General features: G+C 47.1%; 11 protein-coding genes across 11 annotated transcripts; 8 read left to right on the top strand and 3 right to left on the bottom strand.

Moving 5' to 3' along the window:
• Nucleotides 1–1269: 1269 nt before the first annotated feature.
• Nucleotides 1270–1578, top strand: F5J12DRAFT_685883 (uncharacterized protein; the record flags this gene model as incomplete). Its single annotated transcript, XM_051740309.1, has 1 exon — nt 1270–1578. A coding segment is annotated over one exon (309 nt), but the record flags the coding sequence as incomplete, so codon positions are not given.
• A 141-nt stretch (nt 1579–1719) lies between these two features.
• Nucleotides 1720–2611, top strand: F5J12DRAFT_905079 (uncharacterized protein; the record flags this gene model as incomplete). The annotated part of the gene is made up of 2 exons (XM_051748616.1): nt 1720–1774; nt 2229–2611. The coding sequence occupies 2 exons, from the start codon at nt 1720–1722 to the stop codon at nt 2609–2611; spliced, it is 438 nt and encodes a 145-aa protein (XP_051601150.1).
• A 1792-nt stretch (nt 2612–4403) lies between these two features.
• F5J12DRAFT_706886 (uncharacterized protein) lies at nt 4404–4803 on the bottom strand (the record flags this gene model as incomplete). Its single annotated transcript, XM_051740578.1, has 2 exons — nt 4404–4544; nt 4729–4803. Coding segments are annotated over 2 exons (216 nt in total), but the record flags the coding sequence as incomplete, so codon positions are not given.
• Nucleotides 4529–5480, bottom strand: F5J12DRAFT_42492 (uncharacterized protein). Its single transcript, XM_051739363.1, has 2 exons — nt 4615–5480; nt 4529–4544 (listed from the first exon to the last, which is right to left on the bottom strand). Exon 1 carries the CDS (start codon nt 5146–5148, stop codon nt 4819–4821), a length of 330 nt encoding a protein of 109 aa, XP_051601148.1. The 5' UTR covers nt 5149–5480; the 3' UTR covers nt 4529–4544; nt 4615–4818.
• A 435-nt stretch (nt 5481–5915) lies between these two features.
• Nucleotides 5916–6825, top strand: F5J12DRAFT_824189 (uncharacterized protein). The gene is made up of 2 exons (XM_051745431.1): nt 5916–6052; nt 6104–6825. The coding sequence occupies exons 1-2, from the start codon at nt 5955–5957 to the stop codon at nt 6672–6674; spliced, it is 669 nt and encodes a 222-aa protein (XP_051601147.1). The 5' UTR covers nt 5916–5954; the 3' UTR covers nt 6675–6825.
• F5J12DRAFT_891655 (mitochondrial ribosomal subunit S27-domain-containing protein) lies at nt 6724–7095 on the bottom strand (the record flags this gene model as incomplete). The annotated part of the gene is made up of 2 exons (XM_051747510.1): nt 6724–6755; nt 6804–7095. 2 exons carry the CDS (start codon nt 7093–7095, stop codon nt 6724–6726), a joined length of 324 nt encoding a protein of 107 aa, XP_051601146.1.
• Nucleotides 7096–7793: 698 nt separating this feature from the next.
• F5J12DRAFT_719033 (P-loop containing nucleoside triphosphate hydrolase protein) lies at nt 7794–9614 on the top strand (the record flags this gene model as incomplete). Its single annotated transcript, XM_051741146.1, has 2 exons — nt 7794–8620; nt 8675–9614. 2 exons carry the CDS (start codon nt 7794–7796, stop codon nt 9612–9614), a joined length of 1767 nt encoding a protein of 588 aa, XP_051601145.1.
• Nucleotides 9615–10462: 848 nt separating this feature from the next.
• On the top strand, nt 10463–11818 carry F5J12DRAFT_42510 (O-methyltransferase-domain-containing protein). The gene is made up of 6 exons (XM_051739364.1): nt 10463–10658; nt 10713–10784; nt 10838–11107; nt 11176–11257; nt 11329–11517; nt 11580–11818. Exons 3-6 carry the CDS (start codon nt 10869–10871, stop codon nt 11787–11789), a joined length of 720 nt encoding a protein of 239 aa, XP_051601144.1. The 5' UTR covers nt 10463–10658; nt 10713–10784; nt 10838–10868; the 3' UTR covers nt 11790–11818.
• Nucleotides 11819–11840: 22 nt separating this feature from the next.
• F5J12DRAFT_42407 (O-methyltransferase-domain-containing protein) lies at nt 11841–13259 on the top strand. The gene is made up of 5 exons (XM_051739361.1): nt 11841–12396; nt 12464–12545; nt 12619–12807; nt 12867–13063; nt 13113–13259. Exons 1-5 carry the CDS (start codon nt 12161–12163, stop codon nt 13114–13116), a joined length of 708 nt encoding a protein of 235 aa, XP_051601143.1. The 5' UTR covers nt 11841–12160; the 3' UTR covers nt 13117–13259.
• Nucleotides 13260–13401: 142 nt separating this feature from the next.
• F5J12DRAFT_718984 (O-methyltransferase-domain-containing protein) lies at nt 13402–14336 on the top strand (the record flags this gene model as incomplete). The annotated part of the gene is made up of 4 exons (XM_051741143.1): nt 13402–13637; nt 13715–13796; nt 13868–14056; nt 14121–14336. The coding sequence occupies 4 exons, from the start codon at nt 13402–13404 to the stop codon at nt 14334–14336; spliced, it is 723 nt and encodes a 240-aa protein (XP_051601142.1).
• Nucleotides 14337–17221: 2885 nt separating this feature from the next.
• Nucleotides 17222–18670, top strand: F5J12DRAFT_782059 (uncharacterized protein; the record flags this gene model as incomplete). Its single annotated transcript, XM_051742666.1, has 4 exons — nt 17222–17252; nt 17469–17524; nt 17722–18018; nt 18164–18670. 4 exons carry the CDS (start codon nt 17222–17224, stop codon nt 18668–18670), a joined length of 891 nt encoding a protein of 296 aa, XP_051601141.1.
• Nucleotides 18671–27537: the final 8867 nt, after the last annotated feature.

Raw genomic sequence — 27537 nt, 5'->3', positions numbered from 1 at the left:
ATGCTGACCAAGCTGCATGGGATGGGATGGGGTTGACAAGGATGGGATGAACCAGGGGGCTTCAGGAAGGAAGCTGGTGGGAATGCCTGGGAGATATACATAGCTACTGTCTCTGGAAAACAAGACAATTGAGATGATTCTTAGCAACATGAGCATCTGATGGATGGAGTGCTGTAGAAATGTGTAGGGTGCAAGGATCCTCTCCAAATTTGGAAGGCAAAATCACATGGCTGAGCACTTTAAGCAAGTGTGAGAACAGAGTCGATATCTTTGGAAATGGTGGAGATATGACAAAAACTGGAATGCTGTACACAGGTGCTAAAAACTTTTAATGTGCACTTAACTTGCTTCCTCTTTTCTCTTTAGCACTGACAACTCATTCTTGTGCAAAGGATGACTGCTAACATCCAGCAGTCTTTCTATGCATGAGGCCTTTAGTCTTCATCTGCATGGCATGGGCATTGTGCACAACTCATTGATGAGTCAGGCAGAGTCAGCTATAACCATGTCCACATCACCTTTGGTGTGTGACACTGGACCCTCTCCTTCCACCAACATTCATTTGCTTTCTTTCACAAAGGTGAGTATTTAATTACATGCCTTTCACCCTGTCACCAACTAATCTACACATGATCTGACCATTATTCCTTGCAGCTCAATTCCAACACAAGTGAAAATGTCCTGGGGGACTGCACTTACCTTCTTCAAAGCATTTACCTGGCCTGGCAATGGTATGTTCCTCTACTTTTGTGTTTTCCCAGAGCTTACTTAGCATGCACAGCTAAAATTACATCACTGGATGCATGTGTGGTTGTGTGCAAGGACTGCTGGGTGATCATGTTGCCCAATGCAGACTTTGTTCCTGAGCCATACATTTTCAAAGAAGTTGATCTTTGTCCACATGCCAATGGTTTGTTCAGCCTTGTCAATTGCTTCCAATGGCCACAAACATATGAAAAAAAAAACTATGAATATGCTGTTCACATACCTCAAAAAAATACAGTCCCTACTCTCAATATTGGTTGGTTCACTCTGATATCTGCAGATTTCATCCTTCCACTCAGCTCTGTGTATCTGGTGAGAATGCTTGAAGAGGCAAAGGTCAAGGCCTTTGAGGAGCTACTTCAGCAACTGCACAGCCACTACCACCCCCTCTGCAATTGACCTGTGGGTCAAGACCTTATGACCCAACTAGTGCAGTCAGTTCAACACAAGGTTTTGCACTTGCAGCATCACCCCCTTTTATTCCAAGACCTCATCATTTTTGTTGCCCAGCTTCAGCACAAGCTGCTTGACATTTATGCTTTGCTCAAATACATTGAGATCCTCTACCTGCTTCTTTCATCTCCCTGCTCAAAACCTGTATGTGCAAACCCCACCTGGATGGGGTGCTTCACAAAGGATACTGCCACTTGCGAAGCACTGTATTTCATTGGGGTGCCAGTCTGGCTCATGCATACCAAGGCATACATCTCCCCTGATATGAATATCAAGGAGCCTGTGGAATTGACATGCCCTGAAGACATAGTGAAAGCTATGTATTCAGAAAAGGGGGTAGCTAAGCCATTCCCATCAATCTACTGTGGTCCTGGCAGTCTCCTGTGCCACATTCATGCTCACAGGGACTATGAGGGTACATTTGTGGAGCAACCAGAGCCCCTGCAAGAATCATTTGCCACATCCTTGTCAAACCCATCTTCAAGCACCAGGAAGTAATCAATGAAAAAGCAGACAAGGGCTGCCAGGGAACAAGTGGCTGCAGGCCCCTCCAGAGGTATGCACCCTAATTTTCTTTCTGCTTGTTCCTGACCAACTTGTAGCTTTGCACCCCAAACAATCAGGTGGTGGGGACTCAGTGAGGTGGAAAGAGTCTGATCTTCCAGAAATCCCCAAGCCCCACAGTCTGTTTGCATTGGCTTGGAGGAAAGCTTTGAAGGATATGTCCAGAGTCAAGTTGGGCATTGTGGACCCTGGTTATTGCTTTCTGAAGCCCATTCTTGTTGAAATATCTGTAGGCTACCTCAGTAGTGAACAAACTACTGAGTGTATTAATGTACCTGTAGGCTACTACAGGATGTCAGTATAGTAGAATACTTGTAATATAAATAGACTTACCCTCAGTAGTGAACAAACTACTGAGGGAATACTAGTAGAAAATACTACAAGTAGGTGCGCTATTTCAGCTTATGTAATCAGCCAAAACATCGCACAGTGGTCAAGTACCACAGGGGCACTTTATGTTCCAACACCTGCCTCTGTGTTGGATGGGTGTGGAGATTCTTTCCATGCAGCAGATGAGAAGAGGCAAAAGGCCAGCACACAATTTTTTGCAGATACAGGGCTTATGGCTTTGTTGTGTCATCATGATCATGTTCTCTGGTTGGTTAATATGACATTAACAAGGGAAAACCAGCACTATGCCCTAGTGCTGGTGAAACATCTCTTTGACCATCTCCCTGCCAAGATGACTGTTGGCCTCTTATATGACATTAGTTGTCAATTGGAGCATAGTTGTCAAAAGTGGAAACTCCTTGATGATGGAATACTCTCCAGGTTGAAGTTTGGTATTTCTGTCTTCCATGTGTTGTCACACACCAAAGGTGTTTGGTGAGGTGGACATGGATACAGGATGAATGGAGATGAAGACCATAGCCCTCATGTGAAGAAGGACAGCCAGGAATGTTGGCAGTCATCCCTCGCACAAGAACAAGTCATCAGTGCCAGAGAAAAAGAAAGGGAGCAAGTTAAGTGCTGGCTAAAATTCTTAAGCACCCATGTATGGCATTCTGGTTTTTGACATATCTCCACCATTTCTGCAGATACCAAGACTGTTCCCACACTTGCTTGTAGTGCTCAGCCACATGATCTTACCTTCCAAAATTGGAAAGGATTTGCACACTCCACATGTTTCTACAGCACTCCCTCCAAAAGATGCTCATTTCACTAAATTCTTCTGATATGGCTGCCTCTACATCAATCATTTCACTTGTCCCCTTTGCTAGGGACCATGGCTACATATATCTACCAGGAGTTCCTACCAGCTTCTGTCCTGAAGCATCCTGGTACATCCCACCCTCATCTGTGCCCTCTCAGCCCATCCAGCTTGGACAGTGTGTCCTTTTTGTCAGTATGACCTCTAGGAGGACATTCTTTGGTCACCTCAGGTCTGTCATTCACTTGGAAAGGTCTTATGTGGTCATTTCAGTCTCTCCAGTCCAAGAAGCATATGGATCCTTCCTCCCTGCTCCCTGCAATGTCTTCATACCAGTCTCATCCATCATTCTTCCAAGATTGCAACAGCTACAGTGTAATCTACTGTTCCCCACTCTCCCTGATTGCATCCATGATGAGTATGATGCACATCTTGCCTCCTTGTTGCAAGATACAGCAGAAGACACTCCCCATTCATCCTCTCTTCCAACAGGGCCTTGTTCATGAAGTTTTTATTTGCTTCACTGAGAGGATGGTTTGGGGGGGAAAGTTGTGATCCCCTATGCTCCTTTCACCCCACAGACCCCCAAGGCTTGACCCCTGTTGACATCTGACTCACCCTGTCCACTTTTGGATGTACTATATCAGCATCAGATCAGCACTGCCTCTCTGTCATCCCACCTTGGCCTAGAAGCAATCTCTTTGAGATGTGACATGTGTGCAGCCTCCCCCTAATGTGATTCCAGTGTGCTTTCTCAGTTCCTGACATCACTTGACTCATACTTTGACGTTCTGACTGTCTTTGACTCACCTGTTGCCAATACTTACCAATCTTTTGACTTTGCTTACTGATTCTTTGCTTTTTGGCTTGCTAATCCTTACCAAAGCTTACCAATGCTTTCCAAGATGATTACCCATTGCTTACATTCCTTACTCATCAGTTACCAATCACTTACCAAGTGTTTGCACCTTGTTTTCCAAGGGCAACACCCCTGTACTGTATATAAATCACTGTACTTAGATAGCAAAACAAAAGAAGATGTCAGAGAGCCCCTCTTGCTCACATTTTATCATCACTCAGTAATTCATTCAGCAGCTTTGATAGTTGAGACTTTATTAAGGGTCTAACTATCATCTACTTCACTTATCCTTGTCTATCATCAATATACTTTGCTCCAAGCCCTCCCTGAGCTCAGTGCAGCTTAGGACATTGAATTAAGTTGTCATCCATCCTTCTGTAGGCTGACAGCAGTCTACCCTATCGCATTCTCTTGCATTCCTGCTTCTTCTTCATCAGGAGCACCCCCAACCCTCCACACTTGTCTTTGAGTGTTGTAGCTCACAAAAACCCTCCCAAAGAACAGGTTCTACCATCTAGGTACCACATAGGCACACCACCACTTGCTCCTTTTGTCTTTTGTGTTGGTTTTGGTTGGTTTTCACCACTGAACCACACTTTGACTCACATCGGTAGCCTCCTCTACAGCTATGACAGTGTCTACAGAAAGTGAGCCACCTACTCCAATATGTAGTTTGGCCACTGCAGCATCTGTGACCTCATCCTTTGTTTGTGATGAAAGCATCAGAGAAATGAGTGTAGTGAAGCACCTGTTCTACTTTTGAAGTAAGTAGGACATCATTCATGCAGTCACTGGAAAGCCAGGATGTGATGAATGGACATACCTTTGGGTCTTGTTCTTTCCATCATCAGTAGACCACTTTGTGAGCTGGTAGTCCTAGGGAATCTGTCCAGTGCTGGACAGCTCTGGACAGCTCTGGCCAGCAAAAGTGATTTACTGATGATTGTGCCTGGTCACAACCCATCATATCCACTGGAGTAGTTATCCTTGAGCACATTTCCTTGATTGCATCCTATGCCTCTTTCCATCACTCCAGGGCCAGATGAGGTATGTCTAAACCCTGGCATATCACTTTTGGTTTCTTGGGTGACCTGGACTTCGTCTCTGTCGTTGCTACTGATGTTGCTGTCTTCACGACCTTCGCCTTCTTTTTGGCTGCTGCTGGGAGCGCATCATCTGAACCTTCTTGGTCATTGAGCTCTACATTTTCCCGTTTGGCACGGCAAGTCTGACGACGCCACGTGGATGGCCCCGGGGTGTCCTGTGCGTCGTAGAGTGTGACCGCAGTATGATATGGACTCGACTTGGCTGACAGCCTCGTTACACGCCCCGAAGCCACCCTTCTAATAGCAAACATCGTCGTGGGCAAAACACAAATGAAAAGCCAAAACAAGAGAATAGTCCCTACACGAGCGACAGCAAATAATCACTAGCCAAAGCCTTACAAGTCCAGCCATTCCGCATAAATGTGAGCAACCTTTCGGGATGTTCACCCTACCTGAGCTCGGATTGCGCACGACTGAAGCAACCAAGGTTGCGCGATTGCAGTACGCCACCGATTTCAAACGGCTGAGCGGAATCTGATTGAATTCAGTAACTCGGGGACAAGGATATTCAGTGTGAGACAGCTCCGAGTCGAGCAAAAAGCACGTTCTGTGCTTGCTACTGGTACCCTCGGAACGCCGCCAGCATCGGACACGTTGGTCTAACCGATAGTATCCACACTTCAAGTTCTTCATTAATATGGTTGTCCAGGCCACAGCCTCGGAAGTCCTCCATCGGAAATTCGACCTACAATTTGATAGAAGCCTCATCGCCGACAGCGGTTGACAGACGTCATGCACGTTCCCCTTGAAGAGCTATCCAGATCACAGCATCCAGGGGACAGGTAGATACCGGGATGATGCCAGTATCGGAATCGCAGTAGTTCGACCGTACGATGGTATCTAGATCCGTGTCGGGCACAGCGTGTCAGCCGAGAGATAAGAAAGCCAGTAGAGAATGTCGTCGCACGTAAGGTCGAGGGGCTGCTTTGGTGGCCCAGGGCCCTTGCTTGAGAGTGTCGGATTTGAGATGCCAGGTAGTAATGGCGGCCTGATGGTGTGACGTAGTTGGTTGGAACGTTAGTGACTGGTGATAGCGCCCGGCATATACACCCCCTCAATGAATGTCACCACTCCACTTTCGAAAACACAGGAGCGCAAGGCCGTTCAATATGTTGAGGACACTTTCCTGGACATCACCAGTTCGTTCAAGAAACGGTGAGCTCGTCATTGCATCTGAAGCGGACAGCAGTCTGACAGCAACCAAAGCTCGGAGCCTTCAATGACGACGCTGCCCACACTGTCCTCCTATCTCAATGCCATGCAAACCTTGCTGGCATTCATTCTACGAATACCACCCGTCGACCCTTCAACGCCTCTACGGACAACGTTCTTACTTCGACTGACTGGCGATATCATGAACTCGGTGACGGGTTATCCCCCTGACATGGCTGACTTCCGGCAGTTGCTGGATTTCATGGATGACCTCGACCAGGCATGGGTAGCCGTGCTCCGTTCTCAGATTTGGGATCCAACCAAGGGTGAAGGTGTCGACCTCATTGTCCCTGTCGACCTGATGCAATTTGGAAACACAACCATCCAATCCACGCCAGCAAGTCAAACAGAAAGGACGAGGTTGCGAAGCTTGCTCCTGACTGGCACAGCTGGCTTAGAGGAGTGGTTGGCGGGATCGACTCCAAATGGCGAGGACTATGAGTTGCAGTTGGAACGAGAAGGTCTCCTTCAGGAGTTCAATGACTTGTTTGCAAACACGCTGGCTGAGATGGGAAATTTCACCGGGCCTCCAGACAACACTCTGGCTGTGATGGAGACGGATTGACAACACGAAGTATACTGTAGGATATATGTAGACAAGAAACCCGCCTCCTCTACCGTCTCCTAGCCGTTCTGCGACTTTGTCCTGCATTCGACGTCAACTGGCAGTTATTTTGCAAGGGAAAGCGCATACCTTTGTCCTTGGCTTTGGCCGGTGCACCTTTGCCTCTCCGTTTCTTATCTTCGACGTCTTTCAATCTCTGTGCCTCCGCAAAGTCCACCACACCAGCGTTCTTGTATGTCCTGGCCAGTTCAGCGATGTTGGCCACTGGCGGGTAGTACTTGACCATTGATGGTCCGCGTAGACGAGCACGGAGGTATTTTGCACCTGTTCGTGCAGACGTCGGGTTGTACGCCGTCTGGAATATTTGACAGCGAGTTTTGACCAGTGCGGCCAGTCGACTTGGGGTGATGCTCGCTGCCATGGTGGACTTGCAACAAAACCAAACACTTGTGTCGGATCACCCGTAATTAGAGTTTGTAGTCAGACCACATGTTTTTTTCTCGATGTCGTCTTTCGTTGTCTCGTGCAGTCTTGTCGTCATCGACCGGGAGCTGGTTGGAGGCTAACCAGGCGTACTTTCGACGGTTCCGCTCCAGCCCTCCTCGAAAGAAGATCGGCCCTTGCGAGACCCGCCAGCGTTCTCGAGCCGACTTTTCTCGACCACGAAAGACGACTTTCATAGGAAAGAAACCACACGAATTGGACGACGTCGCCGTCAGCGATGCCAATGATGCCATCCTGACCATCGAGACCAAAGTCGATCAATGGGCCCTCCTTCCACACGTCCACCGCCGCATGTTCTCATTCGGAATTCCAAGGGCAGACATCGAAGAATTGCTTGGATCTTTCCTAGATGATATCCACGACGGGATGCTTTCGGATGAGAAACGCCTTGCAGATTTGGACTTTGGCAGCTTCATTTTAACACCTGCAGAGACATCCTCGGGACAGCGTGTCGATCAGGTCATCACCCAACTCTTCTTCGCATGGGTATCCCACCCAGCTACGCAAGCTGCTCTCCGGGGACGCGTACCCATGTCCACACTGAACATTATCTCCCGGCTATACAGGATTGCCGATCTCTCCTTTCCCGCTGACCTCTTCCCCGTTGCGCGTTCCATGCGACGGAAGATTATCATGCATGTGGGCCCTACCAACAGCGGAAAAACACATATGGCTCTGCGCGCACTCGCAGCTGCACAGTCAGGTCTGTACGCAGGCCCACTACGTCTACTCGCACATGAAATCTGGGAGCGGCTGAACAAGGGACAAATAGTCCCACTGGGTATGTCTCCAGAAGAGGAGGCTGAACCCGACACCTCTATCAATTCGGACATCGTCCAGGAGACCGGTGCTAGGCCTACGCTACGGAAGCAGGGGAACACCAAATATATCAGACAATGCAATCTCCGCACGGGCGAGGAATTCAGGGTCGTGTCGGATTCGGCGTCGTTGCTTAGTTGTACAGTGGAGATGGCGGCGTTGGATACGCAACTAGACGTGGCTGTCGTGGACGAAATACAGATGATCGCAGATCCTGCGCGAGGATCGGCATGGACGATGGCCGTACTGGGCATCGCTGCGCGCGAATTGCACCTTTGTGGCGAGGAAGCCGCCGTACCTGTCGTTGAACAAATATTGAAGCACACGGGCGATGAACTCGTCGTTAATCGATACGAACGGCTCACGCCGTTGGTCGTTCAAAGCGAGTCACTTCGTGGTGACCTGTCGCGCATTCAGAAGGGTGATTGTCTCGTCACCTTTTCTCGCAACAATATCTTCGCGCTGAAAAAGCGGGTGGAGGAAAGTACCGGACTACTGTGCGCTGTCGCTTATGGCAAACTCCCCCCTGAAATTCGGTCTGAGCAAGCCGCACTTTTCAATGATCCCAAAAGTGGCTACGATGTCATTGTAGCTAGCGATGCCATTGGAATGGGATTGAATTTGTAAGTGACGCTAACATCCTCTCCTCGCTGCCGCGCGCCTCACTTCTTCTCAAGGAAGATCAAGCGCGTGGTCTTCGAGGTTTTGAACAAATTCGACGGCTACGTTGAACGCTCGTTATCTGTGTCACAAATCAAACAAATAGCCGGCCGAGCTGGGCGTTATGGTCTACATGGTGACCCGGGTGGTTTCGTGACCACACTACATCCGGAGGATCTCCCGCGCCTCAAATCGGCACTTTCCTCTCCTCCGGAGGCACTAATATATGCCATTATCGACCCCACAGAAAGCTGGATGGAAGACATTGCCCAAATTCTTCATCCCGAGTCATCTATCCAGGCACTCTTCGAGGTCCCGTCGTATGTCTCTAAAGTCCGTCCGCCATTCAGGGCCGCTCTTCCTAGTAAACTAGAAGATATGGTCAAGTTCATAGATTTACGCGCCCGGGACATGCTTCTAGCCGATAAACTCATGCTAAAGAACTGTCCAACGAGTTGGCGAGATCCAAGCGCGCGAGATATTCTCACACAAATCACCCGCCTGTACAAACGTGAAGTTCAAGTTGACCTCGACGCCGTTCTCGCCGTTGCACCATTGATGAAAACGCTTGAAGGTGTCGAGAAGCGGATGAGCAAGGGTGTTGTTCCTGCTCCTCAGGAACTCACAAATGCGCTACGGGTCCTCGAGGACATGCACAAGACCCTGGTTCTCTATCTATGGCTCGGTTTCCGGAACTACATGGCATTTCACCAGACAGAAGAAGCACATGCCCTGAAAGGACGCGTCGAGAGTGCATTGGACTGGTGTCTTCGACAGGTGTCTGGGCAGCACGATGGCGAGGCATTGCAGAAAGCAAAAGAGGAAAAAGCTGCAGGTGAGCTTGAGTACCACCAAAAACGAAGGACGAAGGATACGAAGGATGCGGAGGTAAGAAAGGGTGTGATTTTTGCTGAAGTTGTCGCTGCTGCGCGCCGCGCCTCTGAGCGTGACGTGTAATTCACGCCTTTTGAGACGCTAGACCTATTCTACAGTCCTTAATGCTCATGTTGGCTCTGCTCCGTCTCATGGGTGATGGAATGTCAGTCAAGGAACGCGGCCATCTTACGCCAAGGCTGCGCATTGAGGCTAGTCTTCATTGGCTTCACTGAAAAGTCTATTCAGAACGTTAGACCATCCCCTTTTTTGAGCTCCCGGCTTCCAGCAAGTGTACCGTAGTGGTCGGAAGATTCGGGGGAGAAAAAAGACCGTAATATGTCATGCGTCCTAGCGCGTCCACAGATACTCAGTTCCAAACCAACCTTCTATGATCCCCGTCGCGCGCCACCGTATGGTCCCTGGCACAGGTCACTCGCATTGCGTACTCGTCGGGACGCGCTTTTCCCCAATTACCAACAAACGAAGGCGTAATTCGGACGCGCGCGGCGCAGATAAAAATCGAAGCAAAGCAACTTTCCGACCAAGGTAATACCAAGCACTTTGGGTTTGCGCCCCGGCGTGTGGCACCTCCAGGCTACAACTATCACGAATCACGACGATGCAGCGCATTCACACTTTTCCCGATAGCGGCGTTTGATAGCCCCCCCGGCACGACGAGGTGACACAAGCCCGAGGCCGTTAATTCAGATGCCCTGTGGCACCGGAGCCGTTAGCAGTGCCCATATTACCTGTCACCAGTGGCCCAAAATAATACTCTAAAGCTGTTGGTACCTGGAGGACGGTTTAATGCATCCGCCCCGAAGCAACTGCGCCCGTGTTTTGTTGGCAACAGAATACACCATGTACATGAACGGCGATGATGTCCACGTTCATCGATGGGCCTCGCCAGCCGGCCAACTTTGCTATATTTACCGTGTTCAAGATAGCAACGCCACGACGGCTGTGTTATTACAGCACTAGTGCTAGGAGCACGCGTTGTAGAACTGAACTTTATCTGATACTATTCACGCCAAGGGAGCAGACAACTTACAAGTCAAGGTTGTTCAAGTACAGTGCTGGGGCTAGACCGAGAGGGGCGTGATGGAGGGAATTCCATCAGTGCAAGTACGTCCAAATTTAGCATGGCCTAACGGCTCGGTAACTTGAAAGCCATCCAAGGTATGACTTTGGTTGGATAATCTGCCAACCGTTCGAACTCGACCCAAAATTTCATCTGGATAAATTGGATACGTAGCGTCTAGCATCTCCTATAAGACATCTAACGCATGGTCGTCAACAGTAAGTAACCCAATCAACCACTCGTACCTCAAAGAAATGGCGTCGACCATTGCCGAGATCCCACGAGAAGTTCTAGAGACTTTCGCTAGATCAGATGAATATCACAATTCCTTCTTGCTCCGTCCAGACGAGGGACTGGAGTATGCGTCGGAGCACATTAGAGAGAACGGACTTATGCATCATATGTCAGTTCCAGCTTCCCAGGGCGAGTTCTTGAAACTCGTGGTGCTCGCTATCGGGGCGAAGAGAGTGCTCGAAGTGGGAACACTCGGAGGGTGCGTTTTTTACTTTTACTAACTTCCCACTGCCAGAACAGCTCTAACTATGGGTTCCGACCCCTCAGATACTCGACAATCTGGATAGGTCAGGGGCTCCCAGAAGACGGGGAACTGATCACACTCGAGATATCGGAAGTTAATGCCAAGGTAATAAAGTTCTACTACAGTATCTCTATAAATGACTCCCTCGAGCGACTGATCCGGTGACACAAACATAGGTTGCGCGCGAGAATTTAGCTAAAGCGGGAATCCGCAATGCCAGAGTGCTGGTTGGAAACGCCAACGAAACCCTCGCGGGTCTCCCAACAGAGGAGCCATTCGACTTGATTTTCGTAGACGCTGACAAGCAAAGCTACCCTAACTACTTCCTCGAAGCGAAACGCTTAGTCCGGACGCATGGCGTCATCGTGGGTACCTCACGTGTCCTTATCCGATTAACGCTCATATCACTTAAACGGGTTGTTATTAGATCATCGACAATGTCGTGCAGAAAGGCCGGGTTGCTGATAGGAGCTTTGCGCGCCCTCCCGCCATCGGCGTATATCCTAACGACTCCACTGTCGACGGCGTTCGTACACTGTTGAAGTTGTTGAAAGAGGACAAGGAAGTGGAAGCGACAACGATCGCAACAGCCAACGAGAAGGGTTACGACGGCTTCTTGTATGCAATCAAACTGTAGTATCCTACAACTCGAATATGTAGTTCAGATTGATTCATTACTTGAGCATGAGGCAGTGTGATTGTTGTGCAAAGAAGCCTTGTACGCCATCGAACCACTGCACTCCAGTAGGAATGACTCAGGTTACAGTATTTGGCCCCGCACTTGGTACTGAAAATAGCTAGAATAAGTGCGAATTAATGACTGTATGTATAATCACCAACAATGCGCAGTTGATGGAATGATATTCATGACTAACCCACGGCTAAACAGTAACATGGGCTCAGTAGAGCCACAATATTCAGATACCGTAGCGCCCAGCATATCCTATAAGACTTCGAAGTTATGGCTATCAGCAGTAAGTACGCGACCCAACTAGTCGTACCTCAGAAATGGCGTCGACAATTGTCGAGATACCACAAGCAGTCCTAGAGACTTTCGCCAAATCGGAAGAATACCACAACTCCTTCTTGCTCCATCAGGACGGGGGATCGGAGCAGGCCTTGAAACATAGCGCAGAGAATGGACTTCCACCTATTGCAGTTTCAGGCTCCCAGGGCAAATTATTGAAACTCGTTGCACTTACTATGGGTGCAAAGAGAGTGCTCGAAGTGGGAACACTTGGTGGGTGAGTGTTTTGCTTCCCCCACTTCCACTCGGCCGAAACAGGACTAATCGTTTATCTGTCACCCCAGATATTCGACTATTTGCTTGGCCCAGGGGCTCCCGGAGGACGGTGAAGTGATCACGCTCGAGATATCAGAAGCTCATGCCAAGGTAACGTTCTACAGCATTTCTAAACATGCCTCCGCACGTATCTATCAACAACTGATCCGGTGCGCGGACACAGGTTGCCCGCGAGAATTTAGCTAAAGCGGGAATTCGCAACGCCAGAGTAGTGACTGGAGACGCCAACGAAAGCCTTAGGGGACTTCCAACAGAGGAGCCATTTGACTTGATTTTCGTAGACGCTGACAAGAAAAGCTACCCTCATTACTTTCTCGAAGCGAAACGCCTGGTCCGGAAGCGCGGCGTCATCGTGGGTATCTCACGTATTCTTAACTAATTAATACTCATACCGCTTAAACGGGTCGTTAGATCATCGACAATGTCGTGCAGAGAGGTCGGGTTGCTGATGAGAGCTTTTCTTGCCGTCCAAACCCCTCCAAGGTCGTATATCCCGATGACTCCAGTGTCGAGGGCGTTCGTACACTGTTGAGAATGTTGAAAGAGGACAAGGAAGTGGAAGCGACAACAATCGCAACAGCCAATGAGAAGGGTTACGACGGCTTCATGTATGCGATTAAACTGTAATATCCTACGAACTGCGATATTTGCAAGCAGATGACGTCACATACTCGTCACGTTGAAAACATTCACAACTCGGATTTCAAAGGCAGGAGCCTTGAAAGTGCCTTACAGCGAAAACCAATAGACCGTTGCGCCCTCCCACGGTCACTCGGAGCTCGGACCGTCATGATCGTGTGTAACAGAAGCTGAAAACAGACCAGGACTGCTCCCCATCCTGGGATTATTTGGATACCATAGCGCCCAACATCTCCTATAAAACTTCGAGGATATGGCTGGCAGCAGCAAGTAGGCGACCCAACTATTTGTACCTCAGCGCTCAGCAATGGCGCCGACAATTGTCGAGATACCTCAAGAAATCCTAGAGACTTTCGCCAGATCGGAAGAATATCACAACTCCTTCTTGCTTCATCCGGACGGGGGATTGGAGCATGCCTTGAAACATAGCGCGGAGAATGGACTTCCAGATATTGCAGTTTCCGCCTCCCAGGGCAAATTCCTGAAACTCGTGGTACTTACTATGGGTGCCAAGAGAGTGCTCGAAATGGGAACACTCGGTGGGTGAGTGTTTTGCTTCCCTCACCTTCACTCGTCCGAAACAGGGCTAATCATTCACTTCGCTTTATCTGGCGCCCCAGATATTCGACTATTCATATGGCCCAGGGGCTCCCAGAGGACGGCGAACTGATCACGCTCGAGATATCAGAAGCCCACGCCAAGGTAACGTCGTACAGTATTTCTACAAATGCCTCTGCACGCATGCATCAACTGATCCGGTGGCATGAACACAGGTTGCCCGCGAGAATTTAGCTAAAGCAGGAATACGAAACGCCAGAGTAGTGGTTGGAGACGCCAACGAAAGCCTTAGGGGGCTTCCAACAGAGGAGCCATTTGACTTGGTTTTCATCGACGCTGACAAGCAAAGCTACCCTAATTACTTTCTCGAGGCGAAACGCTTAGTCCGGAAGCATGGTGTCATCGTGAGTATCTCATGAATCTTTAATTGATTTCTTCCACCACTCATACCACATAATTGGTCGTTAGATCATGGACAATGTCGTGCGGAAAGGCCGGGTTGCTGATGAGAGCTTTGCTTGTCGTCCAAACCCTTCCAAGGACATATATGCCGATGACTCCGCTGTCGAGGGCGTTCGTACATTGTTAAGAATGTTGAAAGAGGACAAGGAAGTGGACGCGACAACAATCGCAACAGCCGATAAAAAGGGTTATGACGGCTTCTTGTATACGATTAAACTGTAACATTCTACAACTCGAATATGTAGTTCAGATTGATCCACTACTTAAGCATGAGACATTGTGAATGTTGTGGAAAGAACTCTGCATGCCCTTGAACCACACAGGTCAATGAGCAGATTGCACATACATGAGCAAGTTGTAGGGTTTCGGCTCGACACTGGAAAAAGTAAAATCACTAAAAATAAATGTCCAAATCACTTCTATTAAGTGTCGGAGCAGCTGAAGATCAGTGTCAGTCATTGAATTTCAGCATCATAATGTGATGCTGAAGTGCCCATCTGGTCTAGTAAAAAATAGTGTCTTCGTCACCAAAAAAAAACATCGTAAGTACTGAATAACACTGCCTTGTAGTTGTTCTTCCACGTCGCAACACTGTAATACGTTGAGGCGAGTGCTCATTTTCCGCTTTGATAGCATGGGTTTTCATGCTTGCTTACATATGTCCCACTTGTCGTGGAAATAACCAGGCAAATCACAAAATTGCAATTTCAAACACTACCTGAGGTTACAGAGACACCTACAGCACAGTCATATAATGGGGTATTCCATGAAAGTGTCAGTAATCCATCACAACTCCAGCAGGAGCTAGCAAGACCGAGCAACACAGTAGTGATAGAAATGAAAACAGTCTGGCGAAAGCAATTGAAATTTGAGGAGGAGCAGCTGGCAGTGCAACAACAGCCAAATGAGAGTGATTGAGCAGCAGTGATTGAAAATGTGTGAGGGAGGAGGATTTGGATGTGGACCTAATGTTTTGATCATGCACTTTGGGGTGTATGTTGAGCCTGTGTTTGAATTATGTCAGGATCAACCTTGTTAGCGAGCCAACCAAGAGATAGGAGAGTGGGTTGACTGCCACTGCAGCATCAACTGTCCCAGCTCAACTGCCCCCTGACATGTCACATGACATCATGTGACATGCTGGTGGTATTCTAAATTAGGGATATCACATGATCATTTGAGTGTGGACAAGGTAGTAAAAAAAAACTACAGCACTTCATGGTGATACACTACATATGCCATATTAGTGAATATGAATGCAGCCACCCCATCAAACCACCACATATGCTCGAAGTCAGAATGCACAAGAGAAGTCCCACCAGATGACTCAAACAGGACCTGCCCAAGGTGTCAAGAAGCAGACAGGCTTAGCAAGGCTAGGAAGCAGAAGCAGGAAGAAGAACCTCACCATGCTGGTCCCCCTGCTCCTGGGTTCTTGTCAGGATCCACACCCATGAATGGACATCACAGTCTGAGTTCCCTGGAGTTAGTGGATGAATCCAAAGCTGGGAGGAAGCAGGTAAGTGTGCCCTAGTAAGTTCCACAGAGGTGGCACTGATAGGAATTGTAGTATGAAACTGTGCAGACACATGGTGTAGTCATGCTTAGTCACAACATATGGGTAGTCTGTGTGCCAAATTAACATTACTCATATAAAGCCCAGTGCAGGCCTGTCAAATTAAGCTGTGACACATAAACAGGCCTGAGGACCCAGAGTGATGGCAACATAAGAGCAGGCCCATGACAGAGCTGTCACAACTATGTGCAGGCCTTTCTGACATTTGGGGGATGCAGCATCACAACAAATTGATGGGCCCATCGCAAATGACATGGGAACAAATAGATGGGCCTGTTGATGGTTTGATTGGCCAGATCACAACATATATACTGGCCCATCCAGCATATTGCAGACAGTGTTGCATCAAATGGACAGGCCTGTGCATGATATCACTGATGATGCTGGACAGCCTGTCAGACATATTATGGATTATGGCACATGATATAGATGGGCCCATCACCATGATGTAGATAATGCAGAATTGAATGGACAGGATAGTTGAGAGTATGATCAGGCAGATGAAGAGATAGCTACAGGCCCATCATCATATTGTGGATGGTGTTGAATCAAATGAAAGGGCCTGGTGATGGTATGATCCAGCAGATCAATGCATAAGGACAGGCCTGTCAATAGTATCATTGGATCATTGGGCAGGCAATGCATAAGGATGGAGCTGTCACCAGGTGGTAGATAAGGTTGCATAGAATGAATGGGACCATCATGGGTATGATCAGGCATAGCAACACATACACACAGGCCTGTGTCATATCCATGTATTATGACACATTATATGAATGGGCCCATTACTAAGGCAAGGATAATGTCACATCAAATGGATGGGCCTGTTGAGAGTATGATCAGGCATAGCAACACATACAAATGGGCCTGTCTGTCATATGTGTGCATTATGACACATCATATAGATGGGCCCATCAGGAAGGCATGGATGAGATCACATCAAATAGACAGGCCCATCAAGAGTATCATCAAGCATAGTGACATATACACATGGGCCTGTCACTAAGGCACAGATAATGTCTCATCAAATTGATGGGCCTGTCAAGAGTATCATCAAGATTAGCAACACATACACATAAGGCCATCTGTCATATCTGTGGATTATGATGCTTCATATAAATGGGCCCATTGCTAAGGCACAGATAATGTTGCATCAAATGGATGGGCCCATCTGTCATATCTGTGGATTATGATGCATCATATAGATGGGCCCATTGAGAGTATGATCAGGCATAGCAACACATACAAATGGGCCCATCCATCATATGTGTGCATTATGACACATCATATAAATGGGCCTGTCACTAAGGCATGGATAATGTCACATCAAATGGATGGGCCTGTTGAGAGTATTATCAGGCATAGTGACATATACACATGGGCCTGTCCATCATATCTGTGCATTATGATGCATCATATAGACAGGCCCATCACTAAGGCTGGATGATATCACATTACATGAATGGGCCCATCTATGGTATCATCTGTGTGATCACCACATATGGATGGGCCAGTATATATGTTGTAGATCATGTCAGATCAAATAAATGGAGCTGTTGATGGTGTGGTTAGGCTGATTAATGCATAAAAATGGGCCCATTGGCCATATTGAGGTATTATGATGCATCATATTGATGGGGCTGTCAATATGGCATGAACCAGTTTGGATCAAATGGATGGGTCCAATGATGGGATGATCAGGCAGATTGACAAATACAGATGGACCCATAGCTATGTTGATAATAATGTGGGATCAAATGTATTGGGCCATAAAATAGGTCGCATTGATGCAGAAGATATTCTCATGGTTCTGAGTGATCATAGGTGGTATTCCGTGTGTTCTGTTGGAGGTCACATCCCATGCACAGGATGGCTGGCATAATGAATTGATTTTGCAACTTTGAGACCAGTCTGTAAGTCCTGATGTTTTCACCAATCTATTGTAATTACTATTAATTAAGTGGTAATATGATTGTACTGCAATCTATTCTTTCCACATTGTAGCAAATGGGGTATTACATGTTGATATAGATACTCTGTGGGAAGGTTTCAGGGAACAACAAACACAAAGTAAATGTGCAGAACTTACACATCGCATCTTCCATTGGCATTATTTCCCACAAAGTACCTCACACCAACAGCTTTGACCTTACCTGTGTCCATCTCAACAGTGCAATGAAGATCTACACCAAACATGACAAGCTCACAGCTGCAGTGAACTCCATCATTGAAATCATTGATTGGCAAGTCCATGGAATGAAGGACTTGGCTGACAAGCTGAGGTTTGCAGCTTGGAAGGAGGCTGTGAGAAGGGTAGTGGAAGTAGTGGTAAGTCTGAATATCATCCCACATGCATCAGTAAACCACTTTGTGTGCTGGCAGTCCTAGGGAATCTGTCCAGTGCTGGACAGCTCTGGACAGCTCTGGCCAGCAAAAGTGATTTACTGATGTGTTGCACCTCTGAGGAATATAGGATTCCATGTGTGAAATTGTGAGGATGGTGCATGAGATCCCACTCACCATCATTGCAGCCAAAAGGTTCTGCAAATGGCATGAGAGGGTTGGACAGGAGAATGAGGGTCTCCCATTTCCGAAGTGGAGACTAATCATGCACACAGACAAGGCCACCTTTGATGACAATCCATGGCTGCAGACAGTTGAAAGGCACTTCTACTTGCAGCACACTGGCTTCAAGATGTCTACCTTCCCACCTGCTGCAGAACCATTGTTGGAAACACTACCAAAGGCTATGAGTTGTAAAGGGAAAGAAAAGGCATTGGATGCTGAAGTGAAGGTGATGATTGGAGATGACAATGGGGAGGATGAACTGGCAGATGAGGATGCAGAGATGGGAGGGGATACCATTCACTATGAGCCTGCTCAGGGATGGCCATCAATGCAACAAGTAGCTGCTTCTGGCTCATGCCAGCCTGCTTGGCTGTCTCAGACACCAAAACCTAGTCAAGCAGGAGGAAGCTGATGAGTTGGATGAGGAAGAGGATCAGGAGGGGGACATGGACATGGACAGGCCAGGATGTCTAGCTGTCCAACACCTCAATTGACAGGGTGAGGCAGGAGTCAAACTGGCAATCAGGTCCATCCAGCAATGACCCATCTGGGCCAACCACAGTTCCCAGTGAAAATTGTTGTGACAAGTGTACTGATGCCCACATGCCCTGCATTTGGAAACCAAGAGATGCATGTCAGCAATGCAAAAAATGCAGGATCCAGTGCACGTTTGCAACTCCCTGTCTGCCTAGAGACAAAACACCTGCCACTCCCTCACAATGGAATCCCTCCCATGCACAAACCAAGAAAAGGTCTTGCAGCTGCCTGCACCCTGACAATGAAGATGCTAATGATGATGACAATGCAGACTATGTGGTGACCTGCCCACAAAAGAAACCTTGCACCTCCAATGCAAGCAAATGTCCTCCACAAAGCTGGTCCCACCCAGTTGTAATGATTCCCCATGGATGGCCTGGTAAGTACATGCACCCATTCTGGAAGAACTGAACTGATAAGTCCCATGGCAGTAATCTGTCTCCCAGTAAGGCCAGCTCCAAATCCCACCCAAGTCTCTTGTCCAGTAAGTGACCAGCATAGCCTCACAACGACTCCAGCAGCTGGACCATCTGCCATTGCAACCTCTGGAGGAACAAATCATACATTGTGCTTCCTCTATTCATGACAGGCTTGAAATATCTGACATGTAATTGACATACAGCAACTGATTCCACTCCCATCCCATCAGTCCCCAACCTGCCATCTGCTCCAACACCTCAGTGACAACTGTCATCACTATTTGAAGTTAATGTCCACAACAAGCTCAACCAGCTCTTTCAATTCTGTGACACAATATCAGCACAAATGCTGGAAGTGAAAACAAGGCTGAATGTCTTCAATGGTCATCAACAAGCTGCTATGCCTGGCCTGTTTGAAGAACAGATGTGAACCATGGCCAATGACATTGCAGAGGTGATGTCCCATCAGAAGTTGTCTGAGAAGAAGGTACACACAGTGGTGAGGCAGATCACTGATGAATATGCAGCATTGTTGTCACATCAGACAGTGTTGGACCAAAGGTTGGATAGTGTGATTCAGGCCATTGAGGCTTTGCAGTTGGAAGTTGTTGCATTGGCTGTGGGTTGACTACCTCCTCCTGACGATCCAACTTCTGGACTTGTTGCACCACCTCCCCCAAGCAATGATGGGAATGATGCAATGGTGGGTTTGGTACATCCTGGCAATGCTGAGATGAGCAAATTGGAAGGTGACCTGGCCATTGAGTCCATGGCAATGCAAGAGGGCCAATTTGATCAAGGGCACCCTGGAGATGGGGAACCATGACCAGGTGCAATGTGAGTCACAACAGCAGCCTCAACAATCCTGAATATTTGCTGCAATCCTCCCAAGGAGTGCCAATCCAGTCAAACATCACTGGCCAGACCAACAGAGGACTTCAGCCAGTTGAGGGCATGGTATACTCATATCATGGAAGGGCCAACCTGGCAGATTGCCCAGTGGGGTTGGAGTGGGAGCACCAGAGCAAAGATGTAGGTGTGATGGGTAGATATGTCCAAGGTGTATTCAGCGATACAGAGTTCCCCCCCTCACAGTAGAGAGATAGGTTTGCTGTTATGATACCCACCTTCTATATTGTCATATCCTGACAATTCCATACTGCTTCTATTTGAGTACCATTCGGAAGATATGCTTGGATCACAGAAAATGGAAGATTGCTTAAGGCTGATATGAACTTCCACAACTATAATTGAATTTCTATCAATGAACTTGACCTGAATGGATATATTGAGTGATAGACACTCATCTGACTATGGCTATGCATTGCTAGCATCAATATCCATTGAAGTTGGGATATACTTCAAGCTCATGCTCTGAAAGCCTCTCATACACTGCTATCTGCCTCACAGAGTAACAGCTGGTGCCAAGTGCATTGCATTCCAAGCAGCAGGTGCACCATTGGATGGCTCAATAATTGAAGTAATTGATCATCCATTGAAATTCAGCTGTCAGCAACTGTTCCTCTTCCAACCAATGGTCTTGCACTGCTTTGGCTCAAAGCCAATGAGTCCAGTAAACTATGTGTAAAGTCAACATTGATCTATACATACATAGATGAAAGACATACATTCCAACATCCAAGTGATGGATTCCATATCTGTCAGAACATCAACAGACCAAAACCAAGGCAAATTGCTGACCCAGTGTGTATGTGCATTCTGAGTTATGGCAGCTGTGGTCACAGTGAGATCTGATGTCTGCAATTGCTGGTAATGGGTAAGGGTCTTGGCACTCACACCTAGAGTGACCATTGCCTTTTGGCATTGCTTGTATATTTTGGCTTGCTTCCAAACTGCTCTGTTAATTGTATGGATTGCATCCCATGTGCATGTTTTCATACTATAGCTTTTGACATGTCACACCACATTCCAGAAGACCACAGCCTTGTCCACCAATGCAAGCCAAAGCCTGTTTAGTGCATCATTTGCTTGACTGATCTGGAGCCTCAGCTCCATATCACAGAGATGGTCTGAATTGCAGGAATGGAAAGCAGCCATTCCAACATTTGATGGAAGTGGCAACATGGCTATCCCTCCAAGGTCAGTGGTATTGGCTGTGAGCATTTCATCAGAGCTTCTGTTTGGGTCTTCAGCATCCAATAGATATCCATCAGACATGCACAAGCTACTGCGAAGTTCATTGCCTTCCTCATTGATTGGATTCCAATCACCTCCCACATCTTGCTGTAGACCAATGTATATGGTGGCATCTGTGATAAACCCTGACTGCTCTGATAATAAGCACTCCTTGCATTGTGCAATTACCAATCTTTTCAGCTCTGGTGCATGTACACTGACATTGCGATGATTGATGCACAATATGATTGCTGCTTCTTCCAACTTGAGACCTTGAGTGAGCCAACTTCCCATCCCATGCTGCATGCTGCTTGATGTGATATTGTTCAAAAACTCCAGTTCAACAGTATGCACTGTTGGGGATAATGAACATTTCAGATGTATTGCAAAAGGAGGAGCAGGTGTGAACCTCACCCTTCTTCATTTGCACTCCAAAGATATCCATGGTGGAGGGGTCAACCATTTGGTCTCTGAAGGCCACTTGCTCTTGGTAGGTCCATGTATCACATTGTGTCACAGACACTGCTTCATCCAATGTCTTGAATGCCCATTTTGCCATATCTGCCACTACCCTCACAGTTGTCAGTTTCTGTATCAGACTATCAACTAAATGTGAACAGTCAGGAAGGTTAGTGCATGAATAGAAGCTCATACCCATGTGAATCATCTTCATGAAGTTGCAATCACTGATCTGAAAATTAAACAGCTCCTGGTGGTGTGGGGAACCCATGCCCTGGGCTGAAGTGGACACAATGTTGAGTAGTGACCACAAGGTCTCAATGATTTCTCCATCTACCCACCCAGTGCCTTGCATGAATAAGGGTGCATGTCAGGCATAGCATTCCTGTTTGTGACCATGCACATGCCACATTCCAATTCCTGGCATAATCTGCATTGAATCTGGGATGTCAATGAATGCACTATTTTGGACCTGCATGTGTAAATTTTTCATGTATGAGCAGTTGATGTCATAGAAGCATAGGACATGGTTGATTCCTGCCATGTTGTAGCACAATGAGTAATCCATGTTTAACTGCCTGAACTGCTGTGAGCTGGAGGCACATCATTGATGTGATATCCTACCTTTCCCCTTTTTGGAAGTCAACCACAGAATGTGGGTAAAAACACCCATGCTGGGCACATGCTGTTGCACCAATTCTAGTCAAGTGAAGTCTGCCCCATTGGGCATTGGCCTGATTAATTGCCTTATAATTGTTGCATGCCAATTTCTAGCTAACACATGAGTAATTGAATGGCAGAAGCAGTCTGACAAATGTACCTCCATGATGTGGGGTGTGGCCTTCAGGTATGCCTGATAATCTGGATCTGTGACCATGAATCCATGGCTGTCCATCAACCACACCTGATCTGCAGGACACCTGTAATGCATATGTTTGACTTTGAAATTTCCATCCATCACTAGCATGCAGGTATATTTCCAGTTTTGGAAGGTTAATGATGGGGGATGAGCTGAATCCCAACACTTACTGATCCAGATCTTCCACCAGGTTGACATTGATCCCAGGCTGTGGACATGCCACACAAAATAACCCCAACTCCCCTTTGTTAGGAGCCTGCTCGCATTGCAGGAAGCTGTTCCATTTTCAACAGCTTCAGGAGTCACCATTGCCTTGCAACTTGCAGCAACTCACAGTATCTGTCCTGGTCATATTACTGCCTTAGATGCCCTGCAATCAACCATTGTGGTCTGACAACTTACTGGAACTAGGTGAGGAAAGACACCAGAAGTCATCCATCACAGTTTTGAGTAATAGTTCCTCCTGGACATGCCACATTCCAGGTTGTCTCTCACAAAATCATCCAAGACCACAAATGTATATGCAGTACTCAGTTTTTCAAATGTAGCAGGAAATAGCTTGGCTTGCAGCAATTGTAGCTGGAAGCTTTCTGCAGCTTTGCACTGGCACCAACATACTGGGATGAAATGCACATTGATGACAGTGAGATATTTTGACCTGATGGGCTGACACATGTGGGGTGGAACATCATCAACATCTTCCCATTCAGGGGCATTCATTTTGACAGGCCCTCCAGTGCCATTCACATGGGATGGATTGGAAAGGCAAGCTGCTCTGGTGTGCCTGAGGTGCAGCTGAGCACCAGTCTGAGTCCACTCTGTAAATGCAATGTGAAGTAATGAGGGCATCTCTCACCACATGGAGTGCTGATTCCTCAAAGAACTCCCCATTCCAGTGCTGCACTCTGTGAAAAAGCAAGCATTGGTGAGTCATTCTACAGCATTCCCTGCAGAACATGGGCTGGTGCAAGCAATCTGCACATCTGTACAACCCATCTGTTCCACAACTTATGTAGTTCCATGGGTCAGGAGGTGCTTCCAGCTCCAACAGGACCCTCATGAACTCCTCTTTGTGTGGAAGCCATTCATGGATGTAATCATTCTGTGTCTGAGAACAGAAATGAGCTCAGGTTTTTGCATGAAGGATCCCTTGGTACCTTTTTTCAAGGTAACTGTACTGGCTCTACAGGAGGAGCATTATCATCATATTCCATGTCAAGTGCATCTTCATCAGTATGCATGTGCTGTTTGGAAGGTGAGTGGGAGTGCCTGGATGGTGAAGAGCAGGGTGAATGGACAGCAGAGGTGGCATCAGGTTGTGTGATCATGACCTCAACCAATCTCAATCTGCTCTGACCACTGGTTGTCTGAGTTTTAACTTCTAGATGCTTGACCCAATGGCCAGGCATACACTGTCACACACCAAAGGTGTTGTGGACATGGTTACAGCTGACTCTGCCTAACTTGTCGATGAGTTGCATGCAGTGCCCATGCCATGCAGATGAAGACTAAAGTCCTCATGTGTAGAAAGACTGCTGGATGTTAACAGTCATCCTTTGCACAAGAATGAGTTGTCAGTGCTAAAGAGAAAAGAGGAAGTGAGTTAAGCACACATTAAAAGTTTTTAGCACCCATGTACAGCATTCCAGTTTTCATCATATCTCCACCATTTCCAAAGATATCAACTCCATTCTCACACTCACTTAAAGTGCTCAGCCACAAAGTTCTGCCTTCCAGATTTGGAGAGGATCCTCATACCCTGTGTGTTTCTACAGCACTCCATCCATCAGACACTCATTTTGCTAAGTCCATCAATCATGGCCACCTCTTTGTCAATTGTCTCACTTGTCTCATTTGCCAGAGACAGTGGCTACATATATCTGCCAGGCATTCCCACCAGCTTCTGCCCTGAAGCCCCCTGGTTTATCCCATTGTTGTCAGCCCCATCTCATCCCATGCAACTTGGTCAGCATGTTCTCCTTGTCAGTATGACTTCCAGAAGGACATTCTTTGGTTGCCTCAGGTATGTCACTCATTTAGAAAGGTCTTATGTGGTCATTTTGGTCTCCCCTCTTGATGAAGCATATGGATCATTCCTCCCTGCTTCCTGCACTGTCTTTATTCCAATCTCATCCATCATTCTTCCCACATTGCAACAGCTGCAGCATGGTCTACTGTTCTCCCACCTCCCTGATCACATTCATGATGAGTATGACATGCATCTTACCTTCTTACTGCAAGATCCAGCAGAAGATGTCCCCCCTTCTCCTCCTCCTCTGTCAGAGCCCTGTTCATGAAGCTTTTGTTAACTCACTGAGAGGATGAAAGGGTAGGAGATGTGATTGCTTATGCTCCCATTGCCCCACAGACCCCCAATGCCCTAGTCCCTTTGATGCCTGACTCATGCCCTTCAATTCTGGAGTTAATACTTCCCTATCTGGAAACACCATCCATCTGTCATGCCATCTTTGGATCTAGAGATGTCTCTACTGAGATCTGACTTGCATCGCCACCCCCTAATGTGATATCAGTGCAATTATTCAGTTTCTGACTCCATTTGACTCATTCAGTGATATTTTGACTGTCCTTGACTCATTTATTGCCAGTACTTACCAATCTTCTTTGCTTGCTTACTTTTCATTTCTTGCTTACTCATCATGATTACTCAGTCCTTACTCATTACTTACCAAGTGTTTGTGCCTTGTTTGTCACAAGCTGTGCTCCCCCCACAGTATATAAACCCCCCATGTACTTAGCTACACCCCCAGTGAACCAGAAGCCATGCACTCAGCAGTCAGTTCAGCTCAGCTCAGCATAACTCATTGTCAACAGTTGAGGCTCATTCAGAAGAGTCTATCTGTCTTCATTCATATCATTGGTAGTTGAGGCTCTACAAAGGGGTCTCTCTACCTCCATCATTATCTGAAGCTTCATCCACACATAGTCAGCAAGTCTGCTTAGTCATCCATCTACTCCTGCATAACTCATCATCAACTTGCACCAGAAGCATATTCTATCAAAGTCCATTACTCCCAAATACTTTCAGCTGAACACCTTCACTCTGTTCAGCATCCCCTTCTCAATCAGCATTCATTCATCTTCTCCTGCATAACTCATCATCGACTTGCACTAGGAGCACCTGCCATCAAAATTTCCCCCACTTTAGGTTTCTCTGCCCTCCAGGTTCTGTGGAGGTAAACCACCACTTGCTCATATTTGTCTTTGGTGTTGGTTTTGGTTGGTTTTGACCACCTTCCCACACTTTGACTCACAACACCTGATCATTCTCATGCACTTTCCTGCACTGCATTTGGCCATGGCTATGGTGTTGATGGCAAGTATGATTGAGTCAGATGTGGGTAGGAATCATCTTAGATATCTTGGATAGAGCTTGACAGTCATTTCACAATCAATGATCCCAGCATGATAGATCAAAGATTCAGTATCAATGTAAAACTGATGCAGCCAAGTTAAACCCATCTGGCACTAACCTTTTATGGCTTGGAGTAGTCAACAGAATGAGTGTGATTGGCTCACCTCACCCATGATGGAATTAATGGCTGCTGAAACCCCAACAATGAATATGGAAAGATGGTGCAAAGTCAATTTGCAAGGCAGGAGATGCAATCAGGAGTCAATTTGAACAATGTCATGGATACCATAATGCCTTCCTTCAGGCTAATATAATACTTCTTGTAGTAGGGCCCATAGATACCCTCCTTCCATTCCAGAAGTCCTCATGGATTTGCAGTACAATGCAGATGATGGCTATGATGATTGGGTCCCAACAGACATAGAAGATGGGAGTAACATTGTTGGACAAGGCACTGAGCAGTCAGTAACTGGGGATGGGGACCATGAGAATTTTGACATCAATGAATTGGAGGTGCTGGTTCGCAGATGGAAGGATTGGAAAGAATCCAGAAAGGTGAAACAACCAATGATCTTGCAGTCAATATTGGGGGAGCTGCACAAATTAGACAAGAACATGGAGTCATCACATGCAGAAATGCAGCTGAAGGCTGGGGTATGTGATTGCAGCTCTGAATTGGTCTTCGAAGACTAATGAATTGCTTGTAGCTCATCACAGCTTGGTTGAAGAAGCCATTGTGTGCCCAGAAGCCCCATATTATCCTCTGGTCTGGATACAAATATTCCATGTGGTTGGTGGTTTGGGAATTGTATCATGACTGTGTGCAGAGAAAACTCACCAGCATGAGGGAGGACACTGGGAATGAAGAAAGCACCAAGAAAATTGGTGTCTATCAGCAGGCACTCACTGCATTCATGCAGGAGGACCTCCCTGACAAGCAGTTGGCAGCAGCAGAGGACATAGCCAACAAATGGAATGGGATGGAAGGACCCACCCCTGAAATAAAAGCCAGGTGAATTCTCAGATGCACAGATTGTCATAGTGTTTGTGAAAGCATGCAGATCCTTGGAAATGCAGCAAGATATGGGTACAAGTATTGCCACAATTTTGCAGAAGAGATATGGAGGTATTGTGGCATGTGGGTCATATGTTTTTCCAGGTGGAAAAATGCAGAAGGTACTGTGGAGGCATGCATGTGGGTTCTGATTTTTATCAAGCATCATTGTGCACCACTGATCCCTTCCTAGCATGGACTTCAACTGAGATACTGCAGATGGAACCTTGTCTAATGAGGTTTGGAACCTGGAGGGACCATGGCAGGATTACCTCAGTGAAGCATTTGAGGAGTCTGGAATTTCAGACAAAGATGAAGATGCCCAAGGTGACAGATGGCTGGGCATGAAGGCCACAAGGACTGTGAAAGTTAATGCTGTCTCTTTGGTGACCAACAAAGATGGCACAGTATTGATTGGTGAAATCACAGGTCTGTTGTGCAA

The sequence above is a fragment of the Pisolithus orientalis genome, assembly GCF_024613125.1.
Source record: "Pisolithus orientalis strain OTSU chromosome Unknown F5J12scaffold_10, whole genome shotgun sequence".
NCBI lineage: Eukaryota > Fungi > Basidiomycota > Agaricomycetes > Boletales > Pisolithaceae > Pisolithus > Pisolithus orientalis.
This window is presented reverse-complemented; position numbering and strand designations above follow the sequence as displayed.

Bases quoted from the DNA above. Each gene is read 5' to 3' on its own strand.
- F5J12DRAFT_824189 (XM_051745431.1), top strand. From the start codon at position 5,955: ATGAATGTCACCACTCCACTTTCGAAAACACAGGAGCGCAAGGCCGTT. The intron at 6,053-6,103 runs GTGAGCTCGTCA...CAGCAACCAAAG, and splicing joins ACCAGTTCGTTCAAGAAACG to CTCGGAGCCTTCAATGACGA.
- F5J12DRAFT_42407 (XM_051739361.1), top strand. From the start codon at position 12,161: ATGGCGTCGACAATTGTCGAGATACCACAAGCAGTCCTAGAGACTTTC. The intron at 12,546-12,618 runs GTAACGTTCTAC...GCGCGGACACAG, and splicing joins TATCAGAAGCTCATGCCAAG to GTTGCCCGCGAGAATTTAGC. The intron at 12,808-12,866 runs GTGGGTATCTCA...ACGGGTCGTTAG, and splicing joins TCCGGAAGCGCGGCGTCATC to ATCATCGACAATGTCGTGCA.
- F5J12DRAFT_42492 (XM_051739363.1), bottom strand. From the start codon at position 5,148: ATGTTTGCTATTAGAAGGGTGGCTTCGGGGCGTGTAACGAGGCTGTCA.
- F5J12DRAFT_42510 (XM_051739364.1), top strand. From the start codon at position 10,869: ATGGCGTCGACCATTGCCGAGATCCCACGAGAAGTTCTAGAGACTTTC. The intron at 11,258-11,328 runs GTAATAAAGTTC...ACACAAACATAG, and splicing joins TATCGGAAGTTAATGCCAAG to GTTGCGCGCGAGAATTTAGC. The intron at 11,518-11,579 runs GTGGGTACCTCA...GGTTGTTATTAG, and splicing joins TCCGGACGCATGGCGTCATC to ATCATCGACAATGTCGTGCA.